This window comes from Rhinichthys klamathensis, unplaced genomic scaffold, assembly GCF_029890125.1.
Source record: "Rhinichthys klamathensis goyatoka isolate OS25496 unplaced genomic scaffold, OSU_Roscu_1.1 h1tg000176l_1, whole genome shotgun sequence".
Lineage (NCBI taxonomy): Eukaryota > Metazoa > Chordata > Actinopteri > Cypriniformes > Leuciscidae > Rhinichthys > Rhinichthys klamathensis.
Window position 1 is genome coordinate 8,716,687 of NW_026606705.1, and position 16,550 is coordinate 8,733,236.

At 39.4% G+C, this 16,550-nt stretch overlaps 1 protein-coding gene across 1 annotated transcript in view; it reads right to left on the reverse strand.

Annotated features, from left to right (window-relative positions):
- Positions 1 to 16,550, reverse strand: part of LOC130092505 (protein phosphatase 1H-like) — a 119,053-nt gene that overhangs the window by 90,255 nt on the left and 12,248 nt on the right. The window contains exons 3-4 of the mRNA XM_056260376.1: positions 13,526 to 13,532; positions 10,177 to 10,520 (exon numbers count right to left, since the gene is read on the reverse strand). Coding sequence (XP_056116351.1) covers positions 10,177 to 10,520; positions 13,526 to 13,532 — 351 coding nt within the window. The remainder of the gene's footprint in view (positions 1 to 10,176; positions 10,521 to 13,525; positions 13,533 to 16,550) is intronic.

Below are 16,550 nucleotides of genomic sequence, written 5' to 3' on the forward strand. Positions count from 1 at the left end.
GCCGTTTGTTTGAATTCTCTAGGAGGAGTATTTCACATTCCATTGCGTGTGTTTTACCAACAACCCTAAATAGCCGACTTCCTGTTGGGCTGGGGTAAAAAGTAAGAGTGTGAAGTATATATGAAACGAGGAGATCTACATGTGTACCAAGTTTCAAATTATTACATGCAAGCGTGTTTGATTTATGGACCATGTTTTCGGACCCCGTTCCAGGGGGCGCTGTCGAGCCCCCCTGCCACGCCCGGGTACCATCTTCAGCCCGGCCCTGATGGCCGCGGGTTCTGACATGTGTGCAAAGTTTCAGGAGTTTTTGAGCATGTTAAGGCCTCCAAAAGTGTCCAAAAGGTAGCAGAAAAATAATAAGAATAATAATAATAATAATAATAAATATAGCTGCGAGCAGCGATTACGGGCCCAAGCCGGTGGCACCGCAACCCCGGTGCCTTTAGTTACCTAAAGGCACCGGGGTGGCGGTACCACCGGCTTTGGCCCTTCATCGCTGCTCGCAGCTATATTTATATATATATATATATATATAAAGCCGGTGGCACCGCCACCCTGGTGCCTTTAGGGTTATTGTGCACGACGTGCAAAAACGTAACCCTGCTTTGACTGTCGAAAAGAAGTGTGCTGTAGAGCTTTTATCAGTGTGGGCTCTGCAAAAGTGTGCATTGAGGGCACATGTCAACCACAAAGTATGCGAGAGCAACCTTCTGAAAGGTCAGGTCTACATCCAGGTCTACATCTGCCGTGTGTTTACATCATAGTAGTGAAGTTTGAAGCAATCAGCTGATTTCAAAGCTTTTTGAAAGTGACAGACTTCCTGCTGCCAGTTGGTGGCGCTATAACCGGGGTGGCGGTGCCGCCGGCTTTGGCCCTTTCATCGCTGCTCGCAGCTATATTTATATATATACACACACACACACACACACACACACACATATATATATATATATATATATACATATATATATATTGTTTTTTTAAGAGACAAGACAGAATATTACTTGCCTGATCTGATTAGAAAAATAGTGTTTGTGTGTGTGTGTGTGTGTGTGTGTGTGTGTGTGTGTGTGTGTGTGTGTGTGTGGCGTAATTGAACAATGTAGACATAAAGACATACTCCGTCCTTTTGTTCATACAGGACATTATTCAAACTGCAAAGTGTTTACTTATATTTGTGTACACTCGCAATAAAACACAACATTGTGCTTTTGTCAAACTATAAACTCTTGTCAAACTGTAAACTACAACTGTCACCCAACCAAAATCTCTTACACACACACACACACACACACACACACACACACACACACACACACACACACACACACACACACACACACACACACACACACAGTTTAAAAGCAAAAAATATCAAACAATCCTATTTAAAAACAGTCTGTGGGAGCCATCTTTTGGACATTCATCATATCGCATTGGTTTTCATTTCTTGTCATCAAACATAGCCCTAATCTGTTTATTTTTTCAGTTACACATTCTACATTGATTAAAAAAGAAAAATCAAAGGTGTTTTTATTTTATACAGAAATAAATAATCTATCATTCAGATGAGAATAAAGTTAGTGTTAGTTCAAATTTTAAGGAAAACAAATATATGATCTGAAATATAGCACATTCATGTAAAATTCATTTAGGTTCGATTACCAAACATACAATCTTAATGTAATTTAAAGCAAACAATACATTTAAAATATATGGGTTGTATGACTATTTTTTAATATAAAAAGATATATATCCAAAAAGACAAGGTCTAAAGTTTAACAAGGGTTAAACTCTTGTCACTGTAACAGACACAATCTCTCTCACACACACGTCAAATCACTTACATTTTATATGCAATATTGACTTTTTTCTGTTTCAGCAGTGAAACTAGTTAAACAAAGATCACAGCAGAACCATTGCGCATCTCACAGCAACGTGTTTTCTCATTACTGAATGATTCAGCATTTTGAACGAATCGGTTGACTGAAAGATTCAATGACCAATCCATAATCTGTCTCATTCATGAATGACTCAGCCGTTCGAACGAATCGTTCGAACAAATGAATCAATGACTCGCTCATTAAGACGGTCGCCTGGCGACACCTAATGACGGTTTAGTGATATGTTTAAAAGTATCATTCTTTCAAACGATTGTTAATTAACTCATATTTGAAACATAAGCTATATATATATATATATATATATATATATGTATATAGGGCCTATATATATATATTATACACACACATATATATACGCAAAAATAAAATAAAAACACATTTGAAACGTGTTTGCTTACTAAATTGTGAGCTGAACGAAAGTTGCAGCAAATATCAGCAACAGGAGTCAAATTTCATTAATCACGAGAGTGAAGAGCTGACTGAAAAGATGATGACGGAATAGGCTATTTTATGTAAAAGCGCCTATTTAAGCGAATCTGTCATTGTACTCTTTTGTTGTTGTGTTTTCCGTGAAAAATAATAGACTATTGAACTCACAATTCAAGCAATCGGCCTCCAATATTGCACTAATTTTAAAGTGACACTAAAAAGTATGCGGCTGCACTGGCATTCATAACGGTGCGCGTCCATGGCGACGAGCGAGCAGAGCTGAGCGAACGTTTAGTTCATTTATTCATTCGACCGCTCTGCAAGCGCCACCATTATCAATGTGGACGTCCGTATTTAAAAGCTCTCGATCCTCAGTCACATACTAAATATGTATATAATTTTGAACACAAGAGGGCAGTATAGCCCTATGTATGAGTTGGTGTTTAAACTAAACTATCACTCAAAGAGCCCCCCCCCCCCCTCCCCCCTCCCCCCTCCCCACACAGACACACACAAACAGAATGGCAGGGGGACAAGAAATCTATTCAAACTACAATATCTGACTTTCTGTTGCTCTGAGCTAATGACTTTAAATTAGAAAGTCGATTGGCTTGATGAGAACAATATGCGTGGCAAGTTTTGTAACTGTAGGTAAAACGAGCAAAGTTATAACACACTTTATGTGTCCTTTTTTAGTCATAAAATTAATTTCCTCACCACGGCCAAACCGTTCGAGATATCAAAAATTCCTCCGGAATTTAGCATCATCAATGTCTTGACGTCATGCTGACCGAGTTTGCTTGAAATCCGATCAATTCCCAAGGAGAATTAAATAGAATTTCAGGGGTATGCGTTTCCAAACAAACCATGATAGCCGGCTTCCTGTTGGGATGTCGTAAAACTTAGAGCACGAAAGTTGTTCAACCCAATGAGATCTATAAGTGTACTGAGTTTCATATTATTACATGCAAGTGTCTTTGATTTATGGACAAGTGTTCGAATCCCAGTCCAGGGGGCGCTGTCGGTCCGCCCTGCCACGCCCGGGTACCAGCTTCAGTCCGGCCCTGATGGCCACGGGTTCTGACCCGTGTGCAAAGTTTCAAGAGTTTTAGAGGATGTTAAGGGCCCCAAAAGCCCCCGAAACCTTGATCAACAATAATTAAAAGCTTTGTCACTCAAACAGACACATCCCCCTCCCCCACAGACACAGAGGTATGCAGAGAGAGGGAGAGAGGGACAGAGATTACTCCAAAACATCCCATTCAAACCAAAATATCTGACTTCCTGTTGTTCGGAACCAAAATCTGTAAATTAGAAAGTTGTCCGGCTTGATCTGAACAATATGCCTACCGAGTTTTAAGATTGCAGGTAAAACTATGAAACTAACCCTCTCACTTTTGTCAAAAGGTGGCGCTACTGAGTCCCTGCACCACGCCCGTTTCTGAAACTTTGCACATGTCTACTGGCTAATATATGTGACATGTCTGTCGAGTTTCATGCAATTTCAAGCATGCTAAGAGTCTCAAAAGCATCAAAAAAGAATTTTAAAGTTTGATGTGTTGCCACGGCAACAGAATCAAAGATATCAAGAATCCATTCACAGGTCTACATCTGGCGTATGTTTACATTATACAGATGAAGTTTGAAGCAAATTGGGTTAAAATAAGAGGGTGATTTCGAAGCATTTTGAAAGTGACACACTTCCTGCTGCCAGTTGGTGGCGCTATAACTTTGACTCACAATAGTCACATCCATGTGATCGGCCTCTTACAGCGAACACACTGTTGAAGTTTCATCAAGATCAGTTAATGTATGCTGAAGTTATAACACACTTCCTGTTTCACGTTTCTCGCCATAATTTCGTTTCCTCGCCACGGCCGAACCGTTCGAGATATCAAAAATCCCCTCGCAATTTTTCATCCTCAATGTCTTGACTTCATGCTGACCGAGTTTCGTGGCATTTCTTTGAATTCTCTAGGAGAAGTACTTTAAATTCCATTGCATGCGTTTTACAAACAACCCTAAATAGCCGACTTCCTGTTGGGCTGGCGTAAAAAGTAAGAGCATGAAGTATATATGAACCGATGAGATCTATATGTGTACCGAGTTTCAATTTCTTACATACAAGCGTGTTTGATTTATGGACCAAGTTTTCGGACCCCGTTCCAGGGGGCGCTGTCGAGCCCCCCTGCCACGCCCGGGTACCATCTTCACCCCGACCCTGATGGCCGCGGGTTCTGACCCGCGTGCAAAGTTTCAAGAGTTTTCGTGCACGTTAAGAGCCCCAAAAGTGCCGAATAGTCGTAAGAAAAATAAAAGAGGAGAAAAAAAAAAATATATATAGCTGCGAGCAGCGATTACGGGCCCAAGCCGGTGGCACCGCAACCCCGGTGCCTTTAGTTACCTAAAGGCACCGGGGTGGCGGTACCACCGGCTTTGGCCCTTCATCGCTGCTCGCAGCTATATTTATATATATATATATATATATATATATATATATATATAAAGCCGGTGGCACCGCCACCCTGGTGCCTTTAGGGTTATTGTGCACGACGTGCAAAAACGTAACCCTGCTTTGACTGTCGAAAAGAAGTGTGCTGTAGAGCTTTTATCAGTGTGGGCTCTGCAAAAGTGTGCATTGAGGGCACATGTCAACCACAAAGTATGCGAGAGCAACCTTCTGAAAGGTCAGGTCTACATCCAGGTCTACATCTGCCGTGTGTTTACATCATAGTAGTGAAGTTTGAAGCAATCAGCTGATTTCAAAGCTTTTTGAAAGTGACAGACTTCCTGCTGCCAGTTGGTGGCGCTATAACCGGGGTGGCGGTGCCGCCGGCTTTGGCCCTTTCATCGCTGCTCGCAGCTATATTTATATATATACACACACACACACACACACACACATATATATATATATATATATATATATATACATATATATATATTGTTTTTTTAAGAGACAAGACAGAATATTACTTGCCTGATCTGATTAGAAAAATAGTGTTTGTGTGTGTGTGTGTGTGTGTGTGTGTGTGTGTGTGTGTGTGTGTGTGTGTGTGTGTGTGGCGTAATTGAACAATGTAGACATAAAGACATACTCCGTCCTTTTGTTCATACAGGACATTATTCAAACTGCAAAGTGTTTACTTATATTTGTGTACACTCGCAATAAAACACAACATTGTGCTTTTGTCAAACTATAAACTCTTGTCAAACTGTAAACTACAACTGTCACCCAACCAAAATCTCTTACACACACACACACACACAGTTTAAAAGCAAAAAATATCAAACAATCCTATTTAAAAACAGTCTGTGGGAGCCATCTTTTGGACATTCATCATATCGCATTGGTTTTCATTTCTTGTCATCAAAAAGAGCCCTAATCTGTTTATTTTTTCAGTTACACATTCTACATTGATTAAAAAAGAAAAATCAAATGTGTTTTTATTTTATACAGAAATAAATAATCTATCATCCAGATGAGAATAAAGTTAGTGTTAGTTCAAATTTTAAGGAAAACAAATATATGATCTGAAATATAGCACATTCATTTAAAATTCATTCAGGTTCAATTACCAAACATACAATCTTAATGTAATTTAAAGCAAACAATACATTTAAAATATATGGGTTGTATGACTATTTTTTAATATATAAAAAGATATATATCCAAAAAGACAAGGCCTAAAGTTTAACAAGGGTTAAACTCTTATCACTGTAACAGACACAATCACACACACAATCACACACACACACACACACAAGTCAAATCACTTACATTTTACATGCAATATTGACTTTTTTTCTGTTTCAGCAGCGAAAATAGTTAAACAAAGATCACAGCAGAACCATCGCGCATCTCACAGCAACGCGTTCTCATTACTGAATGATTCAGCATTTTGAACGAATCGGTTGACTCAAAGATTCAATGACCAATCAATCCATAAACATCTATCTCATTCATGAATGACTCAGTCGTTCAAACGAATGAATCAATGACTCGCTCATTAAGACGGTCGCCTGGCGACACCTAATGACGGTTTAGTGTTATGTTTAAAAGTATCATTCTTTCCAACAATTGTTAATTAACTCATATTTGAAACATAAGCTATATTTATATATATACATACATATACACACACATACACAAAAATAAAATAAAAACACATTTGAAACGTGTTTTCTTACTAAATTGTGAGCTGAACGAAAGTTGCAGCAAATATCAGCAACAGGAGTCAAATTTCATTAATCACGAGAGTGAAGAGCTGACTGAAAAGATGATGACGGAATAGGCTATTTTATGTAAAAACGCCTATTTAAGCGAATCTGTCATTGTACTCTTTTATTGTTGTGTTTTCCGTGAAAAATAATAGACTATTGAACTCAGAATTCAAGCAATCGGCCCCCGAAATTGCACTAATTTTAGTGACACTAAAAAGTATGCGGCTGCACTGGCATTCATAATGGTGCGCGTCCATGGCGACGAGCGAGCAGAACAGAGCGAACGTTTAGTTAATTTCTACTTCCATAGGAATTCATTCGAGCGCCACCATTTCAATGTCCGTGCGGACGTCCATATTATACTTTCGCTTTCAAGTTAGTGTTTTTAAACCCCCCAGCGGGAGGTTTACACAATTTGTTTACACAATCACACGTTGATTAACCGGTGGGAAAATATTCCCATAGTAACATCCCTAATATATAAATATATATAAATTCAATAGGCCTACCTGATTTTGAACACAAGAGGGCAGTATAGCACTATATATGATTTGGATTATTATTATTTTTGACTAAACAACCATTCTGGCTGTTTTTAAACTTAAAAATAATTCTTAAATTGAAAAAAAGGAATAAAATGGGTTTAGTTCTAATATTTGTATAATTTTATATAAAAATAAATGGTGTATAATTACATTTTAGAAAGATATGAGACATGCCCTGATTCTTTTTTTGACATTATTGTCCTCGATCAGAGCCCTAATCTGTTTATTTTTTCAGTTACACATTCTACATTGATTAAAAAAGAAAAATCAAATGTGTTTTTATTTTATACAGAAATAAATAATCTATCATTCAGATGAGAATAAAGTTAGTGTTAGTTGAAATTTTAAGGAAAACAAATATATGATCTGAAATATAGCACATTCATTTATAATTCATTCAGGTTCAATTACCAAACATACAAATCTCAATGTAATTTAAAGCAAACAATACATTTAAAATACATGGGTTGTATGCTATTTTTTTTTATATAAAAAGATATATATCCAAAAAGACAAGGCCTAAACTTTAACAAGGGTTAAACAATCACTGTAACAGACACAATCACACACACACACACACACACACACACACACACACACACACACACACACACACACACACACACACACACACACACACACACACGTCAAATCACTTACATTTTAGATGCAATATTGACTTTTTTTTCTGTTTCAGCAGCGAAAATAGTTAAACAAAGATCACAGCAGAACCATCGAGCATCTCACAGCAACGCGTTCTCATTACTGAATGATTCAGCATTTTGAACGAATCGGTTGACTCAAAGATTCAACGACCAATCCATAATCTGTCTCATTCATGAATGACTCAGCCGTTCGAACGAATCGTTTGAACGAATGAATCAATGACTCGCTCATTAAGACGGTCGCCTGGCGACACCTAATGACGGTTTAGTGATATTAAAAGTATCATTCTTTCCAACGATTGTTAATTAACTCATATTTGAAACATAAGCTATATATATATATATATACACACATATATATACACACACATATATATACACAAAAATAAAATAAAAACACATTTGAAGCGTGTTTGCTTACTAAATTGTGAGCGGAACGAAAGTTGCAGCAAATATCAGCAACAGGAGTCAAATTTCATTAATCACGAGAGTGAAGAGCTGACTGAAAAGATGATGACGGAATAGGCTATTTTATGTAAAAGCCCCTATTTAAGCGAATCTATCATTGTACTCTTTTGTTGTTGTGTTTTCCGTGAAAAATAATAGACTATTGAACTCACAATTCAAGCAATCGGCCCCGTTATTGCACTAATTTTAAAGTGACACTAAAAAGTATGCGGCTGCACTGGCATTCATAATGGTGCGCGTCCATGGCGACGAGCGAGCAGAACAGAGCGAACATTTTTTAGTTCATTCCTACTTCCATAGGAATTCCCTCGAGCGCTCTGCACGTGGCCATTATCAATGTCCCGTATTTAAAAGCTCTCGGTCCTCAGTCACATACCAAATATATGTATAATGTATATATAAATATAATTTTGGACACAAGAGGGCAGTATGGCCCTATGTATAATTTTGTGTTTAAACTAAAAGAGCCCCTCCCCCCCTCCCCACACAGACACAGACACAGACACACACGAATGGCAGGGTGCATTCTCTCTGTCAGAGGGAGAGGGAGAGAAAATTCTCAGAAACATCCACATTCAAACCAAAATATCTAACTTCCTCTTGGTCTGAGCTAATGACAGTTAATTAGAAAGTTGTCCGGCTTGATCTGAACCATATGCATACCTGTGTCTGTCGAGTTTCATGCAATTTCAAGCATGCTAAGAGTCTCAAAAGCATCAAACAAGAATATTAAAGTTTGATGTGTTGCCACGGCAACAGTATCTAAGATATCAATAATCCTTTCACAGGTCTACATCTGCCGTGTGTTTACATTATACACATAAAGTTTGAAGCAAATCGGGTAAAAATAAGAGGGTGATTTCAAAGCATTTAGGAAGTGACACACTTCCTGCTGCCAGTTGGTGGCGCTATAACTTTGACTCACAATAGTCACATCCATGTGATCGGGCTCTTACAACGAACACACTGTTGAAGTTTCATCAAGATCAGTTAATGTATGCAGTAGTTATGACACACTTCCTGTTTCACGTTTCTCGCCATAATTTTGTTTCCTCGCCACGGCCAAACCGTTCGAGATATCAAAAATCCCCTCGCAAACTTTCATCCTCAATGTCTTGACTTCATGCTGACCGAGTTTCGTGCCGTTTGTTTGAATTCTCTAGGAGGAGTATTTCACATTCCATTGCGTGTGTTTTACCAACAACCCTAAATAGCCGACTTCCTGTTGGGCTGGGGTAAAAAGTAAGAGTGTGAAGTATATATGAAACGAGGAGATCTACATGTGTACCAAGTTTCAAATTATTACATGCAAGCGTGTTTGATTTATGGACCATGTTTTCGGACCCCGTTCCAGGGGGCGCTGTCGAGCCCCCCTGCCACGCCCGGGTACCATCTTCAGCCCGGCCCTGATGGCCGCGGGTTCTGACATGTGTGCAAAGTTTCAGGAGTTTTTGAGCATGTTAAGGCCTCCAAAAGTGTCCAAAAGGTAGCAGAAAAATAATAAGAATAATAATAATAATAATAATAATAAATAATCCTAAGGAAAACAATAGGGCCTTCGCCCTTTGGGCTTGGGCCCTAAATAATAAATAATCCTAAGGAAAACAATAGGGCCTTCGCCCTTTGGGCTTGGGCCCTAATTATAGGCCTACTAAATACGTGTTAAACACTGAGTTCGGAAAAAGGCACCACCATGCCACTGCTCCTGTTATCAGATTATTTTGTAATTTTGTCTGGCTTAGTCATGGTGCTTCTGCCAACAAGGCGGCTATTTGCACCTGGTATAAATAGACATTCTACATTAAAATTATTTTTATACAGCTATTTCATTCTCTCCTGTCTAGTAACATTGGAACTGAAAAACTATGTTCTGTCTAACTCATGTAACTCAAACCACATCCAGTAATTTTGTGGAAACTACACAGAATTGGACCTCACCATAATCTTGAAGGCATTCTCCAAGGCACCAATTACAAGGCTTTCATGATGGATCTTCTTCTCCACGAAGAACCGTGTTGGAGGGGTGCAGGGGGAGCCAGGTGCACCAGTGGCCCCATGTAGGGATGCAGCCCGGTTGAGGGCCCGATGTGTGCATGGGAATGGCTGGTGGTTGGGTTCATCACAAAATACAGTTGGCGGAAGAGACGCCAGGTTAGATAGGACCTCCAGTACACCTTGGAGCTGCTCCACAATGTGTCGGTGTAGAAGTCTGGAAGCCACCACTGCCGCTCCTGAACCAGCATGACCATCAAACAGTGCCCAGTAATGGAAGATCAGCCCTTCTGGAGAGTCTTGTGGACAAATACAAGCCTACATAACACAACACAGCAAACAGCAGTTGCTCAGTAATTTCCTTATGACATATTAAAGCAACAAGCCCCAATATGCCGTAGTTTACAGTAATTCTAGAACAGATGAGGGGCGTTGTTAGGCACAAGGAGGCCTAAAATCCCTTTTGCTATTCAAAAAATCACTGTAAACCATGGTTTCATGGGATTTACAGATTTAACCAAATGGTTACAACATATTCTTTGCAAGGTTTCATTAAATAAACGGTAACAAAAATTTAATTAATTATTGATGTAATGAGGTGATGGGTGTGTGTTTATTTATATAGTATTTTACAATGGCTTTGATTGTGGCTCAGCCTTTCAGGTCAAGGCCTGGATCTTTTCATTTTATCAAAGCCTTGTTCCACTGTATGAATTGTCTGTACAGTTCCTGGAACTAATTTAGGCTTGACATTACAGTGTTTGTATAAGTATTCGGCAAATCGATATTCTGATCATGTGTTTCTTCCAAGCATTTTTAAAAATTCCAAACCTCATCAATCTTAATAATTACTATTACGATTGTATATAGCCACTTATAAGTTATGTAATTGTTGACACACACACACACACACACACACATACACACACACACACACACACACACACACACACACACACACACACACCCTCTCTCTCTCAGAAAATTATGAAATGCATATGAGAAGGATGCAAACCTATAGAATATTCCAAATTAAGGCGTGAACATCGGACAATGAAATGCTCATTGGGTCAGCAGTGGCGCAAAAAAAATTTGACCAAAAAGTTTTATGGTCATGAAAAGGTAAATGAACAGCAACTCTCTTGAACTACCGTGAAACTGGTCACCGCCGTTTAATGGTGAGTCTCATCTCACATCACCATATTCATCGTCAGCCAGACGTGTTCGGTAAACTGTGCCATCAGCATGCCTGCTTCTTGCCAGCTTTAGAAGGCTGGCCTGGCAGATATCCTAGGTGTTAATGTGTGGATGTACACTCACCTAAAGGATTATTAGGAACACCATACTAATACTGTGTTTGACCCCCTTTCGCCTTCAGAACTGCCTTAATTCTACGTGGCATTGATTCAACAAGGTGCTGAAAGCATTCTTTAGAAATGTTGGCCCATATTGATAGGATAGCATCTTGCAGTTGATGGAGATTTGTGGGATGCACATCCAGGGCACGAAGCTCCCATTCCACCACATCCCAAAGATGCTCTATTGGGTTGAGATCTGGTGACTGTGGGGGCCATTTTAGTACAGTGAACTCATTGTCATGTTCAAGAAACCAATTTGAAATGATTCGAGCTTTGTGACATGGTGCATTATCCTGCTGGAAGTAGCCATCAGAGGATGGGTACATGGTGGCCATAAAGGGATGGACATGGTCAGAAACAATGCTCAGGTAGGCCGTGGCATTTAAACGATGCCCAATTGGCACTAAGGGGCCTAAAGTGTGCCAATAAAACATCCCCCACACCATTACACCACCACCACCAGCCTGCACAGTGGTAAAAAGGCATGATGGATCCATGTTCTCATTCTGTTTACGCCAAATTCTGACTCTACCATCTGAATGTTTCAACAGAAATCGAGACTCATCAGACCAGGCAACATTTTTCCAGTCTTCAACTGTCCAATTTTGGTGAGCTCTTGCAAATTGTAGCCTCTTTTTCCTATTTGTAGTGGAAATGAGTGGTACCCGGTGGGGTCTTTTGCTGTTGTAGCCCATCCGCCTCAAGGTTGTGAGTGTTGTGGCTTCACAAATACTTTGCTGCATACCTCGGTTGTAACAAGTGGTTATTTCAGTCAAAGTTGCTCTTCTATCAGCTTGAATCAGTCGGCCCATTCTCCTCTGACCTCTAGCATCAACAAGGCATTCACCATTCTTTGTAAACCCTAGAAATGGTTGTGCGTGAAAATCCCAGTAACTAAGCAGATTGTGAAATACTCAGACCGGCCCGTCTGGCACAAACAACCATGCCACGCTCAAAATTGCGTAAATCACCTTTCTTTCCCATTCTGACATTCAGTTTGGAGTTCAGGAGATTGTCTTGACCAGGACCACACCCCTAAATGCATTGAAGCAACTGCCATGTGATTGGTTGATTAGATAATTTCATTAATGAGAAATTGAACAGGTGTTCCTAATAATCCTTTAGGTGAGTGTATATCACTGTACATCCAGCAAAGGCTGAGCCACAATGTTGGATGGATTTTCTACCCTGATTTTAAGCCTGAAATCTTTGCATATAAAGATTAAAATAAGTGGAACTCTTCTGATTTCATTGCAACGTGACTTCTCACGAATGCTTTCTATACATTGTGCAGTGTAGACATTGATTATAACTGTAAGTTTTGGCTAGAATGCAGAACTCAGTCACTGATAAACACATGCACGGCACGCTTGGTAATTGACATCTATGAAGGTAAATCAGTAGCTAAACTCGAGAGCACGTAGATGTGAATTTGAGAACTTGTACAATAAATATTCGTACTTGTATGTGAACATTTACACTCACAGCTCCGATGTGAAAACCTGTAAAATAAAAATCTGAACTTGAACGCTGAGATTTGCACTCGCAGACAATAGTCACAAACCTGTATTTTGAATCTGAAGCTGCAGACAAGTAGTCACAAATGTGTAAAATGCCATTCACAAAGATACAACGACAGACACAAACTTGTAATACAAATTTGTACTTCTTCTAACATTCAAATTCGCAGTACAACCTCAAATTGGCACTTGCAACTTCTCAAATCTGTCACTGCAAGTTCAAATTTCGCACCTTGACTTTTGCTACTCTTTTCGCGATATATGAGGTGCAAAACTGATTTGTGCACTTGTAACTCAGTGGCGGTGACGTGAGAGCGGAAGGGGGGCAGGAGCGGGGGTGTTCGAAGGAGCCGTTTTATTGGTTGGCGCCTAGCCAATGAAATGGGACTTCTATTGTACGAGATGATGTCACGAAACCCGCCTCCTCGTGGATGTTCTGAAACGCTAACATGGCTTAATGCATTAGACTAATTTAAAAGACATAAATTATATTATCAAACTTAGTAAACACAATAATGCATACTACAGAAAAGCAGATGAGCACAGAATATGAACGCAACACGTTAACTTAAGACAGTGGTATTAAAAGACCAAACTCAGGAAACACCATAAATAAAGCATACAGAAAAGCAATTGAGCAGAAAATGAACGCAACTCGTTTAATTGTACGTTAAGCATTTTCCTCTCATAGAAAACCAAGAAAACGCTTAATGAGGCTTAATGGACCAACAGTTATATATATATATATATATATATATATATATATATATATATATATATATATGTATATAAAAAATTCGTTATACATTATTAATTAAACACAGGCAGCTGGTTTATTTGCACTGAACACAAATTTGCTTTCTTTCGTCATATTCTGTGCTCATCTGCTTTTCTGTAGTATGCATTATTAGTATGGTGTTAATATCACTAAGTTTGATAATATCATTTATGTCTTTTAAATCAGTCTAATTGCATTAAGCCATGTTAGCGTTTCAGAACATCCACGAGGAGGCGGGTTTCGTGACATCATCGCATACAATAGAAGTCCCATTTCAGTGGCTAGGCGCCAACCAATAAAACGGCTCCTTCAAACACCCCCGCTCCCGCCCCCCTTCCGCTCTCACCGCCACTGAGTTACAAGTGCACAAATCAGTTTTGCACCTCATATATCGCGAAAAGAGTAGCAAAAGTCAAGGCGCGAAATTTGAACTTGCAGTGACAGATTTGAGAAGTTGCAAGTGCCAATTTGAGGTTGTACTGCGAATTTGAATGTTAGAAGAAGTGCAGATTTGTATTACAAGTTTGTGTCTGTCGTTGTATCTTTGTGAATGGCATTTTACACATTTGTGACTACTTGTCTGCAGCTTCAGATTCAAAATACAGGTTTGTGACTATTGTCTGCGAGTGCAAATCTCAGCGTTCAAGTTCAGATTTTTATTTTACAGGTTTTCACATCGGAGCTGTGAGTGTAAATGTTCACATACAAGTACGAATATTTATTGTACAAGTTCTCAAATTCACATCTACGTGCTCTCGAGTTTAGCTACTGATTTACCTTCATAGACATCTGGGTGATTATAAAAGGAGTGCTCCTTGCCTGCTTTATTTAATCCAAATTGAAATCAATGCTACCTAGAAGAATGCGTTTATAATCACTGTCTTGATTTACAGATATATGAACAACAATAAACATTTTTGTGACAAAAAACATTCTTATATCACTGATCACTTATTAATTAGCCAATAGAAGTAACCAGTGGGTGGGTCAAAAAGGCGATAATGTGGCGTTGGTCTGTGTCTGTGCAGGCAGTTTTGTGCTGCTTTTATTTATCTCCATTACGTTAATAAACCCTGAAGTAGAAAACTATATGATATACTGTGGTGAGGGAGGTGTGGTTTAGCTAAGTCTGCAGTAGGAGAGAAGGATATTAAGCCATCGGATAGGCAGACATCCTTGTGTGTGTGATGCTGAATAAAGTATGACCTTTCTTTCACGGACCCTCCTCTCCTTCGTTTCCCTGATAACCCACTACATTTATAAATTCTCTTTCATGCATGCCTGTGAGCACTGCATGCACTTCACTATGAATAGCCTTCGTTGCAGACTAGCACACCAAGCTGTCGGACCAGGATCCCCTCATGCTTCGTAGTGTTGATCTGCAAGATGTGTGCAAACGCACTGCAGAGAAACTAATTATTCTGTGGCTGACTGTGGTAGTGGAAGTCAAGCTATGAGGGTAAAAGACAGTAAAAACAGGCAGTAAGACACCTCCTTTCAAGAAGTGGTCTCCTAAGGACAGAACATTTACAGATAAAGTACTCATTCAAGGAAGATCTGCTCTCACTGTGGAGGGAAAGGAAAAGAAGGGTCTTCTCCGCATGCCTCCCATGGAGCATTAGTAGCCGCGCATTTGCACTGGAGGTGCACGGCTGGAGACCTGACGTTTCCATCAAAAGTGGACAGATGTCAGATTCCAACATGACTCTCACATAAATACAGCAGGATAGACTGTAATTTCGGAGCAGAAACCTGCCTGGCCCATAAATAACTATCTATCCGCCTGCTACAGCACAGGTGGACCCGTCAGCTACGTGATACAGACCACAAATGTGTTCCCTACTCAGCCACAAGATTGTGCCAGAACACTGCAAATATACAATTGGAGAGATTGCAATTTGCCGCTTTCACCCCCCACAAGTCAAGAGGGATAATACATTTTCAGATACAGGGAGAATTAACGCATGGTATCCAGGAAGAAATTTCCTCTGCTGAACAAAAGAGCAATAATAGTGATTCCATCCAAGCAAAGCCACAATGGCTTTTACACCAGATACTTCCTCATCTTGAAGAAAGAGACTCAAGCTCTCTGATCCATTTTATATCTATGTGTATTGAACAAATATATTGATATTTGCTTCCGGAGTGAACGCTGGAGCAAGTTAGCTGCCATTGCTCTTGGAAGTGTTTTCGCTGCAAGATTTTTGATGCTTGCTTTGCCTACCTGATACTTGGGCTGCGTTTACACTGGCACAAAAAAAAAAATCAGATTTTTTACTCATGTCTGACACAGATCGGAATTTGTTGCACACGTGTAAACACAAAAATCCGCACAAGATTCGATTTTTTCGCATCTGATCTGTGCCACTTCGAAAGTGGTTTTAAATCAGATATCCGATATTGATAATGAGGGATAACTTTGCTGTAATTAAACCAACAAGCTTTATTATTAGGCTACTCACTCTCTCTCTCTCTCGTTAATTCGCTACTTTATTTCACTTCATAATTCTAGATCTAACGAGCTATAGATAAAATGACACCGAAAAAATAAAATTACTGCTATTTTTTCATATATATTCAGTCAGATTTTGCACTGCAAAACATCCACGATATCTGTTTTCTTGTACATGCTGGAAAAAAAATTTGTACAAAATTTTGGCCGGG